The sequence below is a fragment of the Misgurnus anguillicaudatus genome, chromosome 3 (assembly GCF_027580225.2).
Source record: "Misgurnus anguillicaudatus chromosome 3, ASM2758022v2, whole genome shotgun sequence".
In the NCBI taxonomy this organism is placed as follows: Eukaryota; Metazoa; Chordata; class Actinopteri; order Cypriniformes; family Cobitidae; genus Misgurnus; species Misgurnus anguillicaudatus.
Genome location: NC_073339.2, coordinates 33027553 through 33047839, shown reverse-complemented (window position 1 = coordinate 33047839; position 20287 = coordinate 33027553). Strand labels below are relative to the sequence as shown.

The window sequence follows — 20287 nt, the reverse complement described above, 5'->3', positions numbered from 1 at the left end:
TGCTAATGTACTTAAAGGCGGAGTCCACGATGTTTGAAAGCCAATGTTGACATTTGAAATCACCCAAACAAACATGCCCCTACCCCAATAGAATCTGGTCCTTCTGTTGATAGACCCGCCCCACACATACGCAACCCGGCATTTGATTTGATTTGATTGGCTATAAGTGTGTTTTGGTAGTCGGCCCGTCTCCTTTTCCAACGAATTTTTCAAACATCGTGGACTCCGCCTTTAATTTTGAAATAATACCACATTTCCTATATTTCAAACACCTCTTTTTAATTTACTTGTACACATCTCAATCTATTTATTTACTGTAAAGCTACTTTGATCCGGCGCAAAATTGTGAAAGGCACCATAGAAATACATTTTTATTGAATTGAATTATGTGCGACACAGGACACAGATGTGTACGTTATTGATGTGAATAGGAGGGTGAAAAGCCACAGCTGCTTGGCAACCTGCGTAGCAACACACATACTCCGGCTCCATCTAACTTGAGGCAGAAATATCATTGGATCAATACTTTCTGAAAATAGGTCTGGTGTGTGAGTTTTTCTCTGGTTGGTTTGTATTTGACCTCTTGAAGCTCAGATTTAAAATTGGACTGATGCTTCAGTTTCAATCTGCTCCAAATGTGTCAGGTAAATACATTTTTGTTATTCCTCTGGGCCAAAGACAATTGATTGAAAACAACATTTTTTAAGTTTTGTCGTTATAGAGGGCCGTTTGTGTGGCTTTTAAACAACACAAATAACCACATCTGTCTTTTATAGCAATGCACTTACTACGTAATCAAATCAGACAGGGTCTACAAATTACAGAATATTTGACCTGTGGGTGTTTTTGTTTGTCTTTCTAGAAAAATACACAAATATCCGGCCAGAAATGGAGTGTAATGAGCAGCTGGCTGTCCAAGTTTTAGTACACAAGAGATAAAAATGATTTGTACTTGCTCTGTCATTGACTCCTGTCTTTCATAAAACGTGATGATAATTTAAAACATTTAGAAATAAGTCAATTATATTGCTCATGCCTAATAAAAAAAATTCAACAGTAACAACATAAACATCAAAGTCCTTTTAGAGTATTTTTTCTGATAACAAGCAAAGTAGATTACCTTAGTTCAAATCATAGCGTACGAAAAGCTACACTGAGCTAACGTTACGTTCGACTCTCTTTAAAATCACATTTCATCTCTTTAGAAGTGTCAGCAAAGGAAGCGAGCGGCTGTTCTGATGTGTTTATGTTCTGTTCTTCTCTCTCATTTCCCCTACATTCAAACCCACATTTGTGTATGTGTGTGTACATGTTAGGAGGATGCTTCAGGAGTGGCTTTGATACTTATATTTGTCTCGGGCTGAAAGTATGTGCATGCTTTAGGTTTTCTTTGATACTGTGATACTGTTTTGTCTTAGAGTACATGTTCAAGTCAGTGTGAAGCTGAAGATGTAGCAGCTTTGACTTTAATCCTCATCTATATGCTTCGTCAAAGCCAGCAAGACAATTCAACACACATACACACAAATTACATGATATTAGTGCACATTTTCACATATCGATATGTATGCTTACTTATATGTATGCTTTAGGGTTGGGTACTAGAGGTCGACCGATTTATCGGCCGGCCGATTAATTGGCCGATTTTTGGCATATTTTAAAAAATCGGCTTTGGCCGATTTTGCTGCAAAATTAGGCCGATTAATAGGCAGGCGCATATGCGGACACCTAAGCGCTGTTGTAGAACTCGTGACGCTGCCTCTTGCTGCATGCAGATCGCTCCCGTCTCGTGTGTGTGCAGCCATGCCTTGTTCACAAACAGCTTTACTAAATGATGGCGGATCGCGCGAATTAAGCAGCCAGTACAACAGCGCGACGGGCTTATGTCTCACGGTGCACTGTCCGTGCGAAGATTAGGCTCATTTCATGTGATTAATGAGTGATGATGAGTTTTGTTTGCGTGACAGAGAGAGAAGAGCCGCGCGTGCACGCTTTCTGTCTCCCTGCTTTTATTACTCAAAACAAAACTGACCCGATGGCGAAAGGTCGGAAGACCAAATCATATCCACAAATGAAATGTTTTTCGTGTTGTTACAGTAAGACTTTGTTTACAGTTTTGCGCTGCTCAGCATGGATTACAACACAGCGCGTCCGATTCGCGAAACGACTCCTTTGAACGGATTCGTTCGAATGAACGGTTGAAACAACAGATCTGTCCCAACACTAAACTCACAAGACGTCACTGTCCGCACAATCAGTCACTTATAGCGCCTCAGACATGAGAATGTAAATGTGTTTAGAAAGATTTGCCCTAAATAACAGTCTCAACTAAAAACCATAGACATTTACTATGTTAACTTTATGATGAATAAATATTTTATCAGGTCTACCAAATAAGGATTTTATCCTACAAAGCAATAAAAGTCATGGTAAAAAACTGATCAAAGATGATGACAGCAGAGTGTCAGGTAATATCTGTGTCTGATAAATGCATGGTGCAGAGGAGGTTGTAAAACTCTTCAGAAAGATATATTTTTAAATACTTTGACTTAAATAGTGACATTTTTGCATTTAAAATATCTGCTAATAATGATGAGAACATTTTGATTATTATGTACATATAGAAAATCGACCAAACATATCGGCCATCGGCTGCCCTGATTTCTAAAAAATCGGCATCGGCATCGGCCAGAGAAAAAGCATATCGGTCGACCTCTATTGGGTACCAAGCAAATTTCTATACTTGAGAATGCATCTGGATGCTGTGCGAGAGTAAGCCATGAAAGGTAGGTACAGAAAGAGACCCTGTAATGCAATATTTTAAATATTCAATAATATTTGAACACATAAAAAAGTCTCATGGAGGTCTGATCTAACATTCATGAGCAGTGATACATCGTTAAATTCGTTCATTAAAATTGAGTTTTTTGGAAATTTTTATATTAGTGATTATGGCTGCACAATATCGATGAACTATGCAATATGTAATAACTTGCTTAGTGATGTGATAAATGCTATGCAATACAATAATGCTTTGTAGGATCAATTTAAACAATTTTAAACTAAAATACGATTTAACTGAAAATCATATAACAAACATGCTCCACATTGTTTTTGATTGTTGATCATCTTCCACATGTCAGAGCAAACAAAAACGCTTACTCATGTGCCAGTGTCTTTGCTAAAACTTGACTATTATATTAGGGGCGTAAATTGGACAGTTCCTTACGATTCGATATAAAAAAATTGCCAGCGATGTGATTTTTGGTGATACCTCGAACACTTCTTCAATGCGATTACAATCTAATTAATTTACCAATATTTTTATATTACGTGCCTAGTTAACCAGTTACATTTTTACTTACAAATACAATAAAAAAATATAATATGAACATTTAATTAAACTCTTTGAAATTTCTGTCCCAATTTGAACATTTACAACAACAAACATGTTCAGGATAGAGGACACTGCTTATGCATGGACAATATCACTTGCAGTGCTAAACACACGGTCAACTTCTATCTTTTTCGCTGTGTTTTTACTGCTACAACCGCTTTGTTGCTGCATCGCATTCACTTGCTGATGCTAGCAGATGAAAAAAAAAATGCATGCTTTGGCGGAAATGCGTAGATGGACGTTACGTCAAGGAATGAGGACGTGGAGAGTGTCAAAATAAAGGCACCTCAAATCGATTTTTTACATGTGGCATTGAATCGTTAGAAATCAAATCGATGTAACAATACATACTGATGTATTGTTACAACCCCTACTATATATTAGGCTGCACAATTATGACAAAAATCATAATTGACGATTATTCACCTTGATATTATAATTGCGATTATAATTGCTGATTAATAGATATTACTAGAGCCCGACCGATTTATCGTTTTGCCAATTTTATCGGCCGATATGTCGCAGATATATCTGTATCGGCGTATAAGCCGCAGATATGAAGCCGATATGAACGTTCCTTACAGAAAACATTAAATGCTTTTGAAAGATGTAAGTACTTGTTTGTCCAGCAGAGCGCGCCCTATTGGTTGCTAATGGCGACCCAGGTCACTCACTGGAGTGACACCAGCCAATCCCCCGCCCATTCACTTCAGTCAGTCAGTCTCTCAGTTCAGGTGGCGGCAGTCACGCGGTTTCTTCACAACATTTTACACCTGGTATTAAGACGCGCTTTGGTAGATTGGATTATAAGTGGGCGAGAGAGACACATTCCCGTTTAGTTTTGGTGTTTTTGATCCATCTCTTTTGTCCACTTGCGAGTTGTTTAAAACGCAAGCGGGAGAAATAACGCGAGGCGGAGAAAGGACGCGTATAAACTGACGCACAGTTTGTCCAAGTACAGCTGCTTTTGCTGTTACCAAACATGCTCATTTCAAAGCAATTGATTTAATAAGCTTGCACAACTTTACACCCTCGCTAAATAAAAGAGGCGGAGAGCAGGCGCTTTATGTTTATAAAAGTTTAAAGTCAGAATACTGTGGATTCGCGTCCTAAAAACGTTGTGCAGTACATTACACATAAGCCTACATCAGTAACGTTATGTTGTCAGTAAGTCAAGCATTGTCGTCTGAACGGTAAGTTTTTAATTATTTTGTGAAGTACATAACTTACTGTAAAGCTAATAAACAATGACTTTATAAGTTTCCATTTTTTAAAATAAGCCCAATATAACATTATTCTCATCAAAACTGACAATGATTTAAGTTATATGTATTTTGTTTTGTTTGTGTTTTAAAGTTATTTATAATAAGTCAAGTTTACTGTTTTATGCACTTAATCAGAATCATTTTGGATAATAAAGTTTATTGTTAACTTGTAAAACACACCTGCCTATATTACATATCTTTGTCACGTCATTTTAAGTGTTTGATCACCACATTTGTGGTGTGATCATAGAGTGATCATGGCAAAAAAAGTATTTATATATAGTATATTCTGTTAATGTATATAGTGTATTATATGTACAGTAGCCTATTGTAGTATAATATACTGTAGTATATGTGTACTGTACTATAAAATGCACATAAAGAATATCGGCCGATATATCGTTATCTGTCTTTTTTTACTCCCTAATATCTGTATCGGCATCGGTCCCAAAAAATGCATATCGGTCGGGCTCTAGATATTACATTGAATATTACATTGAAGTTTTGAAATCTTTTATAACTTTCTGTGAAGCAGCTGCATGATGAATTTTAAACATCCAAAACTAAACAATATAATGTAAATAATAAATAATTTTGGGAGTTATGTTATTAGTAAAAAATCCAAAACGAATCGCCAAAGGACACGTCAACATATCAGGTTTAAAATCTCTGATTCACCATTGTATTTGGTGCCCAAACATACTGCCATAACGCAAAGACATTTGCACAAATAAACTCCTGTAATTGAGGCATTTGCCTATTACAGTATGTAATTGTTTTACCCCTAATTGTAATCCTGATTAGTTTTCGATTAATTGTGCAGCCCTACTATACATAACCTTTGGGAGTATTAAAATTAAAGCCCCCCAACCTTAAAATGCACTTTTAAATGTGGTTCTACCAAAAAATTAGTCGCCAGTGTGTGTGCAGGAAAAAACCTGTTATTATACAAATCCATCTATTCTTCTTTGTGTAAACTCCTTTAAACCGCAACATTCACAAAAAACAGGCTGTTGGGCATCCCCTATCAATGTGATGTCACATTGATTATGACTCAACCATAACCCCTCACAGACCTTATGAGCACATAGTTCAACCTTCTGCCACAGACACATGTTTTGATCTAGTCCAAAACACATGTGTAAGCGATATCCCCCATAATTTGTATACGGGGAGGGGAACAGAAGCTTGCTTTGCATTTAAAGAAACACACACAAAAACAGCGCGTTTTTCATTGCAGCCACAAATGGCCATGTTCAACATCATATAATGAAAGATCTGTGGTGTATTTTGAGCTGAAACTTTACAGACACATTCTGGGAATACCAGAGACAATTTTTATATTGCTGAAAAAAACTACGTTAAGGGCCCTTTAAGAAATTATTGCCAACTATTGTGATATCCATTATCCTGGCATGTGGACATCTGCAATATTTCGCTAATTCAGACATATTGTGCAGCCCTATTAGTGGTTACATTTACATTTATGATTATGCATTTAGCAGAAGCTTTTATCCAAAGCGACTTACAGTGCATTGCAAGGTATACATTTTATCATGTAAATGTGTGTTCCCTGGGTTCGAACCCTTCGGACCTTTTGCGCTGCTAATGCAATGCTCTACCACCGAGCTACACATGATATTAAAACATGTCTGTCTTAGGCCATGTTTACATTAGAGCATTTGCGTTTTAAAATGGCATTTTAAAATGAAAACGATTCTCGTTTATACTGGCATTTTAAAAAGAATCTTCATCCACACTATACACCACCATAAACGCACGAAACATGACCAATCACGTAACTGGGCATGCGCATAAAAGTGTAAAATAACTTATTACTCTAATAATAGCTTACCTTTGCACGTTTACGCAGCCTAGGGGGTGTGCGATATTGACAAAAATTCATACATGGGTCCTTTGCTGGCAACTATAACGGACACTATTTTTGAACCTATAAAAATGTGTTTGGGAAAGTCTTATCCTGTTCTATTTCCCCCCTACAACATATTAATATGATTAATAGGTTAATTTTGATTAAAAGGTCTTTATTATTTAAAAAGAAAGCATTCAAGTGAACAGTACTAAACAGTAGCAAACTTGAAGCAAAAATAAATTTCAGCAAATGCAAACTTCAATCAAACAAAGTAAGAAGTGAAGTATTGCTTTAGACTACCAGAAATGCTTATTGCATTAATTTTTAAAAGTGTGCGAGGTCCGTGCACGTCCTCCGCTGCAACGCACAAACAGCTAAAAGCCAAGCGCCTAAACGAGCATTATAATAATGACGTTGAGTTTATTGTTTTTATTAATTTATATTCACAAAACTTATCAACAAAACATCGATTTAAATTAAGAGACAAATTAACTGAAACGAAATTCATTTTAAAGTAGCAAACAAAACTTACATTAAACTGGAAAATAATGTCTGACCCATTACAATTCTCCCTTCACATTGGCCTTTGCAACGCCTATATGGCATTTAAAATTACAGTCTATCTTTCGTAAGCTAACTAAATTTAAACAAAACATAAACACTTATACTGTTCTAGCTCCCCCTACAACATATTAATATGATTAATAGGTTAATTTTAATTTTATAACTAAACAGAAAGGTCTTTATGATTTAAAAAGAAAGCATTCAAGTGAACAGTAAACAGTAGCGAACTTGAAGCAAAAATAAATTTACGCAAATGCAAACTTCAATCAAACATAGTAAGAAGTGAAGTATTGCTTTAGCCTACCAGAAATGCTTATTGCATTAATTTTTAAAAGTGTGCGAGGTCCGTGCACGTCCTCCGCTAGCAACACACAAATAGCTAAAAGCCAAGCGCCTAAACGAGCATTATATTAATGACGTTGAGTTTATTGTTTTTATTAATTTATATTCACAAAACTTATCAACAAAACATCGATTAAAATTAAGAGACAAATTAACTGAAACGAAATTCATTTTAAAGAAGCAAACAAAACTTACATTTAACTGGAAAATAATGTCTGACCCATTACAATTCTCCCTTCATATTGGCCTTTGCAACGCCTATATGGCGCTTAAATTACAGTCTATCTTTCGTAAGCTAACTAAATTTAAACAAAACATAAACACATTAAACCCAACAATACTCAAACATTAATATAAAACAGACATTATCTTAAAGGATACATGTTAAAACAATCCGATATAGCGTTTATAATAGCTGGTTGGTAGATGTTTACTATTTTTGGAAAAACCTCCGTTGCAAACCAATATTTACATGAATAAAATAATTTTTACTTTGAAAATGATGCGCTGTCACGTTAACGTCAGCTGGTCGTTTACATAAGACTCCGTCTACGTTCATTTACACTCAGAGCAACGTCTGAGTTCTCAAACTAAAACAGGGTCTTCAGCGTTTGCGAACGAATCCGTTTATGAGGATCGAAAACGGTGATGTAGTGTAGATGAAAGGCGTAAACGTAGCAAAAGTAACGCGTTTTAAAGCATAAACGCATTAATGTAAACATAGCCTTAGTGCTCTCTATTAACAAGTAACAAGACAAGAATGGATCATAAAAGTAGTCTAATGGTTCAGTCTTTATAGGAAACAAAAATGCCAAATAAAAAGTGTATTAAAACTATTAAGATTCATGATGTTGGTTTAAGCTAAAGTGCTTATTAATGTGCCACTACTACAATCACAAAAAGGAACTGCAAAAATAATAAATAATTCCTAAAAACTTCCCTATCTGCTACTGACTGGACAAACAGACAACCCCACCCTCATAACTTAAGATCAATGACATCACTTTGGTTTTTACTGTATATCAATGTACATCAAAATTATTGTGAATAGAAAATATTGTATATATCACCCAGCTAAACTGTACATTCATAAATAATTAAGTACTGCATACAAGTTGTCATTTGTGCCTTACACAACTACTCCACGTGTGCACTGCCATACCTGCCATGTCCTGTTACGCAGCCACCATGCAACACAAGGTCGCCTAAACTGCCATTTCAGCAGAATCGCTGCTTGGGGAATCCACACACATATAGAGAAAGGGTAAATCCCATTTGTGTTTGTGAGTGTCTGTGTAAGTGCGCATCGAGTCATTTATCACTGGTGTCCCCTGTTTTCACAGCCTGCCCCATGGGCTGATGGGAGATATGGCAGCCAGTCACTGACAGTGACATGCTAATCTACAATATATCTTTTTTTTTTCGCTCTAATAGGCATAGCTATTGTCCTGCACTCCACAAATACGGTTTCATTGTGTTCGCGACAAAGAAGGAAGCTGAGAAAAAGTGAAAAAGTAACTGTTGTACAAACTCTCTATATGAAACAACAGGATATTTAATGGTTTCTCATAAGCAATTCGAAATTAGCTGAACCACTGACCAAGTATCAGTTTTACACACACACAAACCCCTGCCGGTTCTGTATTCTGACAGGCTGCCCTACCCAGTCTCCTGAGGTTGCGTATAAATAGCACGATGTGTAAAACTCGTGCAATACATACGCCAAATTCCACTTTGGCGTGCATATGATACGCAAGTCCTTCCCATTCACTTAAACGGGGCATCTTTTTTTGTCGTTTTATTTATTGGTTTCTCAATTTTTTTCTGTTTTTTAAACCATTTTCGCTTGGGTTTAGGGTTAGATTTTAGATTAGCTTAATAAGGTTATTTAATATACAGGTTTCTCCATGTTTTTGTCTATATTTAAGCCATGGTCGCTTGGAGTTGGGGTTAGAGTTGGGGTTTGGGTTAGGATGTCATTTTTATATAACAAAAAGTTGTTCTAACCCTAAACCCAAGCGAAAATGGTAAAAAAATAGCAAAAAAATTGAGAAACCAATAAATAAAACGACAAAAAAGATGCCCCGTTTAAGTGAATGGGAAGGACTTGCGTATCATATGCACGCCAAAGTGGAATTTGGCGTATGTATTGCACGAGTTTTACACATCGTGCTATTTATACGCAATTTCAGGAGACTGGGCTGGGCTGCCATAAACAATCAGAGGCTTTTCTATAACCAGCAGTAACCGTAACTAAAAACAATGGCTGGTGGATCAAACAAAGCCTTCCCTCTTCTCTTCCCCATCACCACACGCCTTGTTTTTGCCCACAATCCTCTGAGAATTTTCTGCTGACATTTTCAGCCATGCTCCAAAGCGACTAGCTCTAATTCTCTCCCCGAGCACCCAGAACCTCTATCTTACCGCCGCCTCATTTGCCGGGTCTAAATTAGCACAGGCCAATCAGGACGAATTTGACAGCGCACATTCTTAGCTTAAACATCTGGGGAGGCGTCACGTGTTCAGCCACTAACCTTTCTCTCAAGAACATGAAATTAAACGCGTACCTGTGCTATGTATAGTGGCATGAAATTGTTAATAGAATTTGTTTGTTGGAAACTATGGAAGAGCTAAAAAGGTAAAGGGCCATGAGGCCCATCACTCCCAGTGTCTGACGGGTTCGATAGTTTAAAATAATGGGATTCAGTCAGCTTGATTTGTGACAAGAATGTGTGAATGTTAGGTACCCAATTTGTAATCCCTCTTGTTAAATATTTATGGAAAAGCTGCAGAGATATGCATGCCTGTATGTCTCTTCTTTTCAGTGCAGTCTATAAAAATGCTGGGTTGCATGGTTTGGCAAAAAATCCCAGCTGGGTTTGAACCTGTGCTGAATTGTTAAAACCCAAAATGCTGCATTGTTTCAACCAATGGTTGGGTCAGATGTGGACATTTGTTTTAGGTCAATTTAACCCAGCGGTAGGGTTTATCCATATCTTAAACACTGGTGTGGGGTCGAGCATCGTTGTGATCATGGCTACTTTAACTTCTGCACGCTCACTTCATTTTTGCTCCGGCTGTATGTGTTTTGCACAGGTGCCGCACACACATGCATGCATGATCTTGCTTATTCAACAATTGTTACGTTTTATTAATTTAATTCTTATCGACAATTAATTGAAGATTGATTAATTGTTAACATCCCTAAACTGTACTATTATCTAGATATTTAAATCCAAATAAAGACTGCCCTTAAAGGATTACTCTAGCCTGGGTTTCCCCATGCTGCCTTGTGCGCAAATTTATATATGCTGCAAGTCTAGAATGGAAACCATTGACCATTTTGTCCCCTGAAATACGGAACCAATCACTGAACGGGGAGGGGGCAGAAAGACGATGACGACGTCTATATGACACACCGAAGCAGTTTTGTTTATCCAACATGGCAGTAGAAGCAAAGTTACTTTTCAATGCAGATAGTGTTCTAAGTAGTTTTGAAAGCAAGTTTATTTTTTTTAAAAAGAGCAATTTTTGGCGTTAAACAATTTTTATATCCAAGAAGGATGTTTGGATATGGCAAGACATGTTAGCCACAGAGTTTTATAGGACCAACCTGCTAGGCATTGTCGTCGACAAAGTCCATTTAACTTATAAATGGTAAGTGTAATTTGTTAATACCAAATTGTCATTATGCCTGTAACCTACCTACTGTGGTTGACACAGTGCCACTAAGTTGTGTTGCTCTTCAATATCAATATACAGCTACCGGTTTAGTTGCATAGCTTTCAGCTGTGTGCACACGTACCCGATAAAAGTTGTTGACGATTGAATTTATGGTCGCTCTACATATGTCATCTAATATAATTGAAACGATTGGCTATGAGCTACGTACAGTCGCATTTGATAGACATTTGTAGCGCCAAATAAACGGCTCTGGGCATTCATAAACCAAGCCTCAAATACGAGAAAATTAGCATGTGGTTAACAGACCACGTCTCATTCACTATGAGACTGGTCTGGTGTTAGCCAGGCTAGGATTACTCCAATTTTTATCCCAATAATTTACTCACCCCCATGTTATCCAAAATGTTGATGTCTATCTTTGATCAGTCGAGAAGAAATTAAGAATTTTAATAGACTTTACTGGATCCCGACAGTTTACAGTTTTAACACAGCTTCAAAGAACTCTAAATGATCCCAAACGAGCCATAAGGGTCTTATCTAGCAAAACGATTGTCATCTTTGGCAAGAAAAATAAAAAATATGTACTTTTAAAACACAACTTCTCGTCTTGCACCAGCCGTGTGATGCGCCAGCGCCACTTCACGTAATCCGTCATCACGTCAAAAGGTCACGCATGACGTATGCAAAATTACCGCCCCAGTATTTACAAGTGTGAAGAAAGAGGACCGTTCCAACGTTGTTGTCGGTGGAATTATATTAATTAATGTCTTTGTGTAAGTTTATTGTTTAAAATGGTCCAAAAATATGCATTTCACATACTTAAAATTTCGACGTGCTTACGGAATTACGTGAGGTCGCGCTGGCACGTCACTCGACTGGTGCAAGACAAGAAGTTGTGATTTAATGACAATCTTTTTGCTAGATTATACCCTTATGCGGCTTTCACATACTAGGACGAGGTGTGCGCTGTACTGCGATATGAAACCCATTCATTTCAAAGGTTTGCGCCGCGTGAGGGTGTTTTTTTGTTGCGTCGAGCAAAGCGCGAGCGCAGCTTGCGTTAATGCCGCAGTCAAAGTTCAAAATAGTTTAACTTTTGTGCTGCGCTCTGTGATGATTACCTGCGGGGCCAATAGAAACGGGGCCTCCAAACAAGCAAAATGGATGAAGAGCTTATACTCCTATAATACAAGTTTATGCTCCTACAGAGACATCGGAAGGAAAGCCGTGTCATGGAAACACATGTCAGGTGTGTTTAAAGTCAAGTAGCTTGTTGTAGGAAGGCAGCTTAAAGTTATTGAGAAGGGGCAACATCAGTCTTTGTATTCCTCGTCGACTATTTAACGCAAATATAAACACTGTAGTAATTTATTGAAAACCCCGCCTACTTTGGTCTGGCCATCAGAGCACAAATCGCTTGACGCCCAGAGCCGTCCTATGTGAAAGCCGCATTATGCCTTGTTTGGGATTGTTTAGAGCTCTTTGAAGCTGCGTTAAAACTGCAATTTTAAACTGTAAATTGCTGGGGTCCAATAAAGTCTATTAAATTTTAAAAAATCCTGGAATGTTTTTTCTTCTCGACTGAACAAAGAAAAAATCAACATTTAAGATGACATGGGGGTGAGTAAATTATTGGGATTTTTTAAGAAAGTTAAGTAATCCTTTAAGCACTGCACAAGAATAAAAACAACTTTAAAATAATTTGATGCAAAAATAACAAAATAAGCACCATACAAATAGTACAGACTTATTCTGTCTTCTGTAACCATATGGTAGGTTGGTGTGAGGAACATATTAAAATTAAACACATAAAAATACACTGTTATCTCATTTAACCAGAGTATGCTTTCACATTGGCACGTTGATGTCTTTAAACCTAAACAGCATACATGCATTGACCCATTTTTTTTTTTTTGTGGGTGCAATCAGCGGTTAGGCAATGGTTAGGGCAAGGGGCAAGATTACATCAGTTTTTCCTCACCCAAACGTATATGGTTTTAGCTGTTATGGTATTTATTGTGGCTGGTTTGTCATTGTGGCTAAGGTGCATATGAATCTTTTTAAAAATGTCTTATTTCCAAAAATAACAGCATATGCCATTCGAAATGACATGAGGTGAATTTTTTTAAAATATTTGACTCCCTCTTATTGGCGCATCTATTGTTAATTCTTATACTTAACATCCACATTAACTCATGCATTATTGCACACTGAAGCTCTGCAAGTCATGAAGTCATCTCACAATGAACCGTAAGCAGCCCTTCAGTCTGCTGAGCAGCCTCAGAGAGGGGGCAAACGTGGGAACGAGATTATGAATGAGTGTGTGAAAGACAGAATGAACACCATTTTACTGCTCTTGTCCTCCTAAATAGCCTCTTTATTCTGACTGAGACCAACTCAGACACCCACTCCAATTCAGTGACACAAACACACACCACTTCTCTCGCACACGCACGCACACACAAATCCCTTTTAGTCCACACAAAAACATTCACACTTACAAAATCAGACATAAACACCTGCAAAAAGGCACTGCAGACAAAATATTAACCAAATGATGTGTCTAATAATTATTAATGGTACTAGTGTAGTTGAAACACGTTTTAAATTACTTTATTACTTGTGAGACGTTTCAAATCTTGTTTTTTAAATAAACATTTTCTCTTACCTTAACATCATTCACATTCATTCGCGTCCCTTTCTTCCCCACGAAGATATCGTCGATGTCAACCAGGATGTAGCGTTCCAGTGATCGCGACAGCTTCCTGCCTGTGAGGTAGGCAATGGCATCCACCATTATGAGTCTGTGCAACCAGTAGCTCAGCCCATTACCAAACAGCACCCGCTGCACCCCATCGAACAGACCCAAGTCCTGTACAACTGTAGCATGGAGCCCGTGGGCACCTAGTGTCTGTCCTGCCCCATTCTCACTAGGTCGAGTTTTGGCCAACAGCACTGGTTCATACGTGGAGTGGTTGAACTGAAACACGGTCCAATCCTCTCCCGGTAATGACCCTCGGTCCACTTCCGCCCGTGTTACGTAGAGCAGAGGCGAGCGTGGGTTCACGCAGCAGTCTTGAAGTGCGACGTTCGTTCGTAACGTCACAGGAAAACCCTTCAGCTGCAAAGCAGGCTGGGAGTTTTCACTTGCGCGGTGAAATCCGATGACACCGACGCTGTATTCTGCACAGTATTTATCCAGCAAGTCGCGGTTCCACGCGTCCATCCCGACATACTTGAGAAGGTTTTCATAGATGACCAATGCATAGCGTCCACGTCCTTTGTGCGTTAACGGGGGAATGTCGCCCTTCCCCGGAGCGATTTCGGCGTGGTACTGGAATTGGTTGGATTCGAGAATGGCGATAATGTCCTGTCCAAGTTGAGAATACTGACTCTCCACAAACACCAACACAACTGGGTCCTTCCGAGACGGATCGATTGGTTTAGGCGTCCGAGGCTCTGACTGATGGAAAGGGAGCGCTCGGAGATGGGCACAGTCCGAGCCTAAGGCGCGGTCTGCGAGATCCAGTTCTTGGGTGGAGCCTGTGTATAGGTAGTAAGCAGAAACTAAAACACTGACCATACAGAAGGTGGCGAGGAGGATGACAAGCCTCCTCAGATTCCTCCGCAGCTTGGTGGCCAAATTCATGGCAAAAGCCGCACATGTGTGGGAGTGTGTTGGAGTGAGAGTCTGACTGTTCTCTAAAGCTGCAAATTGGAAATCATACTGCTGTCATGTGACCATCTCACAAAACTGGCAATTTTGCTTCAAAGGCAGGCCACGGGAATTTCTGATTGGAAATTTGGCACAAAGTCAGCAGCAGCGAACAACAGAACAACTCTCTGTATTCTTCATCAAACTAACAGCGCTCCATGTCTTGAGATTTCTCCCGAATTCCAACAAACCTGGAGAGAAAACAGATGACAAAAGACAAGCGAATTCATTTGTTAGTAGAACTTTTATCATCTCGGAAGTGTGCGTGTGTGTTTCTTTTACAGACATGTTCATCAGTGGTGTGTATGGATGCTCTGGAGAGGCAATACAGCCATCAGCCTTCAGGTTGTTTCCAATCAACACTTCACCAGATGTGGCCAACACTTCCCCGGAGGAGTGCTTGATTGGCTGTATATAAATAGGAAGTTGGAAGCTGAGCCAATAGGAGCTCCTAGGTTGCTCTAAGGGAGAAAGCCATCATTATTCTAATGGGAATCTAAATATGCTGTGTGTGCATCCTGTAGCTCAATGTGTAAAGCATTGCGTTATCAGTGCATGCGTTCGATCGGTAGGGAGCGCACCTACGGATAAAAAACATAGCTTGAATGCACTGTAAGTACTTTTGGATAAATGCTTCTGTCAAATGCATAATTACAATTTTCAACTAAACTTTATTCTGCAGGTAAAAATGATGGTAGCTAATGTGTATACTTTCACTTTAAAACATCCTAACACACAGGGCTGAGGAAAAAATGTTATGTGTTTATGTGCAAGTCTTGGTCTGTGTCATATGGGACTATGAAATTAAACGGAAATCATGAATTACATGAGATTGAAATAACAGATACAGCCTTGAGCAGGAACATCACAGGGAAATTCAAAAAAGACGGGACACGGATGCAAGATAGAGGAAATTATATAATGTGTAGATTAGAAAAGAAGCACCCATGCAGCATCAAAACTAAAAGTTAACTTACATGGATAGATCATTAGATGTTGATACAAACACTTCAAACAGTATATGCACAGTCAGTTTGTGATGATGTGTTCCTTTAGCGTGTAATTATATTTTCTATTCTGCCATGTTTGCAGAAAACTTAAAATTTAGCAAATGAGTCCCGACGTGCTGTGAGCGCGCGCACACACGTGTTGGTGTGTGTGTGTGTGTGTGTGTGTACATGTGTGTTTATCTCCCCGCGAGGCGGCGCTTTCTTTGTACATAGAAAAATATTATCCCTACATTAGTTTGTATTATTACTAAGTTACTAACACTGATAAATAAGACAAGTTATTTCAGGTACTGGAACTGTATAACGGAGTGAGTTCATTTACACATTCCAAAAATACCAAGTATGTTAATTTTAGTGGAGTTTTATGACAGTAGCTAATAATAACCTACATATAAATGTAATAAAGAAAATCTAAAGAAGACGGATACTTTTAATTATAGCCAATATTCCCATACAATGTACACGTTATGCTAAAGTTATTTATTTCCCAAAAATGGCTATTTATGTATGACTGGGTTACAATATTGTCAAAGTACTACAATTAGACTATTAGGTTATTAGTCAGAAAATATTTCTTTGTGAAACTTTTAAAATTGGCTCGATACATTGCGATTATTTTATAGCGACATACACACACGTGGCTTAGGTAAACCTAAATACTGTAAACCGGCATCGTAGTCCACACGCGTATGACAACATCAATAAATGCTTCGCGTTATCGAAATATTTTTAGACAAAACAACCGCGATGGCGTTACGGACAACGCGAGGATTTAACGCGAAAGCATCTCTCTGGGACCGTAAGCGTCACATTCCAACACAGCGCATCTGCAAATCTCACATGCAAAGACGAAACATTCAACCCAAAGTTACCATACTAAATGCAGCCTACCCGAAAATGATCCGCACTTTCCCCACTCCTTACCTAAAGCCAAACCGGAGACAGTGCTGTGAGAGGATTGCCGCCTGCCACCAGCTCCTACAGCTCTGAACCCATGAGCCCAATCTCATCCACTGATTCAGAATCAGCCATCTGGAATGAATCGCGGACCGGTTCACTTCTCTTCGCGTGCCCTTTCCCCTTTCTTCCTTTCTCTTCCTGCGACACGGATTAAAGGAGCGGAGGAGAAACAGGAGGAGCGCTCAAATGACGAGATGAAGACGATATCCAGAGAGGAGCGCTGATACACGCGACTCCCCACCAGTGACTGAACTGGTGCTCGCGCTGCTTAGGTTTACCTACAGCGAGAGAGAGAGAGAGAGAGAGAGAGAGAGACGCTCATGCATAGTGATTGACATATTATATTATCATATATAATGTAATGGTAGGATTCGTACGTGATACAAATGACAAGTTTTTATATTACAGTATATTTTAATATAATTTAATTATTAGAGTAAGAAAAAGTATACAGTGTTTATAATGTGTGATATATAAAGTCTCTCAAAATGCTTTGGGCGGCCAGTTTGTTGGCGTAAAATTAGACTACCAGTATTTGACAACACTCTCTAAAAAATAAAGGTGCCAAAGTTTTTTTTTTGCAGTGATTGGGTTTTTTCACAAAGAACCTTTTAGTCAATTGATCTTAAAAGAATAATTTCTTCTTTCTTTAACAGTATGTAAATCCTGTAGATTAGAAGGTGCCCTTTCTGAAATGTTGGTCTTGATTTTGCAATGATTATTTGCATTTTGCCACATAAGAGTTTTATATGCCTGATTAAAAGTGTGATCATTTCTTTGCTGTGTGAGAAACTGATATTGAGCTAAAAGTTTTTTGTTTAATCTTTAGCTTTGAAAAGTTATGCCCTTGGATTTTATGAAATTGTATGACTTTAATCTGTAAAATATGTAATAAACATTTCTTATCAAGACATCTAAAGCCGAAGACTGTAAATATTTTATTTATGTACCATTAAAATAACTTTTTTTAAATAAAAAACTATTTAGTAATAATATGTCTTAATGCAAATATACAGGTTAAGTACCCATATTGTGTGCTCTTATTTAAGATGCATGTTTGTTAAATATTAATAAAAATTACACAATTATAAAAATAATGCCATATATTTATTTTTTAAAATTATTAAAAGTGTTACAGTTGCCTGTAATTGGTGTGACTATTACAGTCTCCTTGTACTAAACAATATTATGAGCTTGTCTTTTGCATAATGTAAATTAATGCTAAAGTTATATTTGCCACATATAAATATTTCAAACAGCAAAACATGGCAGGTTAAATGATTTATGGTCTGTGGGTTATAATGAAAATTTTTTTTTACAGAATTTAATTCCGGTGTTTTTGAAAGCACTCAGGTCCTGTTTACAAAAGGTATTAACATCCTTCTTAGGTGATCGATGACCCAAGATGGAAGTGGTCAGCCAAGACACATTATAGTTTACACCTGGTATTTACAGTACTAGCGTCTCCTGTGACCATTTGTGATCAGATTTCATAGAGGCAACGTCAGGTTGATGGTGGTGATTAAACGCATGAAAATAACAAAACAAATGGGTTGGCACAATGTACTCTGACATTTAAAGTGAAATGTTCTCTGTTAATGTTAGTCAAGACTTTGTATTAAATGAACCTTAGAGGTGTATTCTTGACACCAACACTATCCCAAAACTATCACTGCATCGATTTTTTGATCATCTAAACAATTTGAGGTTTAACCGCAAATGAAACAGGCCAGTTCTGACAACTGCATAAAAGCTCACAATGGCGTGAACCAAATTATTTTGCAGAATTAACTGCAGCTGGAAAATGGAAAGTGATCTTATTTTACACAGGATGAGGGGCACCATGGGAGGTTTAGTTTTGAGTAATGATTAGGGGGCTGTACAAATGACAATATAAGAAGGTATGAACATTATTGTACTCATAAACAACCGAAGAGGTCTTCAGGCGTATATTTTACAATACACATAACTGTGCTGAGACATTTGAGGGAGCACACTCTGTTCCAAAAGCTAATGAGCTGCCCCATAGGCAGCATTTTAACTCGGTTGTTCCGAAAGCTAGACGTCTTTATTATGCTGCCTCCTAAGATGACTATTTTGGTCAATTTCTTCGACTGTTTCCTTCCCAGAGGAAGCAATCCCAGAATGTGTTGCAAAAAAAATGATCCAGTGGATATATTTTTTAGACGCATAATTCATACAATACTAAAAAGTTGAAGTGAAAAAGTTTAGAATATTTAAAAACTAAATTACCCAAAAGTATATTTAATGTGCAAATCACATATGGTGGGTCACACTTTTTAGGATGCTGCCATGCCTATGTGTGCAAAGTAGGCAATAAGAGCTAATTACATTGATAAAACAAAAGTATGCCTCAATCACTATGAGCATGCAAGTACAAACACACAAACATTGACACACTGCAAGTTAAAAAGCTATTTAGAGCAGGAAGAGAGCTTCTGTTGGGTGGCCAGTGAATCTGAAGAGTTGATACCGACAGGAAGCAAAGAAACTCTCACACATTTACACCCACAGTTCTTCTTTCCTAAAGGGGCAGCATTAGTGCACGCCTCATTTGGGCCAAATGTGATGGTCTGGCAAGTGTTCAGCTTTCCTTCCTCATGCTGTTCCACCACGCTGTCTCCATCCCTGTTTCTCTTCCCGGTCCATTCCTCTCCTCTCTCCCTCTCTCCCACCTTCCTTTCTGGAGCTAATGGGGCTGAAAGACTCCAGCAGTTCTCTGCTAAAACATGCGTTTAATTTGATTATTTACTACCTATTGTTTTCTGCCCTATAGAGTCCGGAGAAAGTAAAAGAGAGAGAAAGAAGTGAATGTGCGTGTGAGAGAGACACCGAAATAAAGAGGAAAATGTGTGTGTGTGAAAATTGCATGTGCGTGAGAGACACCGAGAGGGCACTTTGAATCTCTGTGTGCGCAAGTGAGAGAGTAATTGTGTGTGTGACGAGTGTGCATTGTGCGTGTGTGACAGGGGAAGCCCTGCACGTATTTGTTATTCTAATTGAGGCTCCTCAGCTGTCTATGGATTCATTGTGTTGCACTCAAGTCAAGCGTTTAGATTTAAACCCAATAGGACCAGCTCCTTAACTTATCAAGTACCAGCCCCCACACAGAGAATAGAAAATTATAGAAAATTATGAACTTCCAAACTCTATTAAAATAAAGATGCTTGAAAAGTTCTTTACCGATGCCATAGAAGAACCATTTTTGGTTCCTCAAAGAACCTTTTAGTCACAGGTCTGTTTCTTCTAAGAACTGCTTTTTTCTTACCTTTTAATAAGAACCTTTCTTCATCACATTTTGTGAAACAGGAAGGTTCTTCAGATGTTAAAGAGCACATATTGTCTGTTTCATGTTTTTACATTTCCTTTGGTGTGTATTGTAAGTGTGTATTAGTACATGTTAACGATATGCAAAAGTAAAAAAATAAAGAGGCTGCGAAAGGTTATTTACCATTT

General features: G+C 38.1%; 1 protein-coding gene across 2 annotated transcripts in view; it reads right to left on the bottom strand.

The window, feature by feature from the left end:
- Nucleotides 1-17082, bottom strand: part of ndst3 (N-deacetylase/N-sulfotransferase (heparan glucosaminyl) 3) — an 84548-nt gene extending 67466 nt beyond the window's left edge. Inside the window, exons 1-3 of one of the 2 annotated variants that reach the window (XM_055205531.2) lie at nucleotides 16775-17082; nucleotides 15127-15301; nucleotides 13794-15031 (exon numbers count right to left, since the gene is read on the bottom strand). In XM_055205531.2, coding sequence (XP_055061506.1) covers nucleotides 13794-14774 — 981 coding nt within the window. In that variant the 5' untranslated portion in view covers nucleotides 14775-15031; nucleotides 15127-15301; nucleotides 16775-17082. The remainder of the gene's footprint in view (nucleotides 1-13793; nucleotides 15032-15126; nucleotides 15302-16774) is intronic. The other variant, XM_055205530.2, reaches the window with a different exon arrangement.
- Between the last annotated feature and the right edge of the window lie 3205 nt (nucleotides 17083-20287).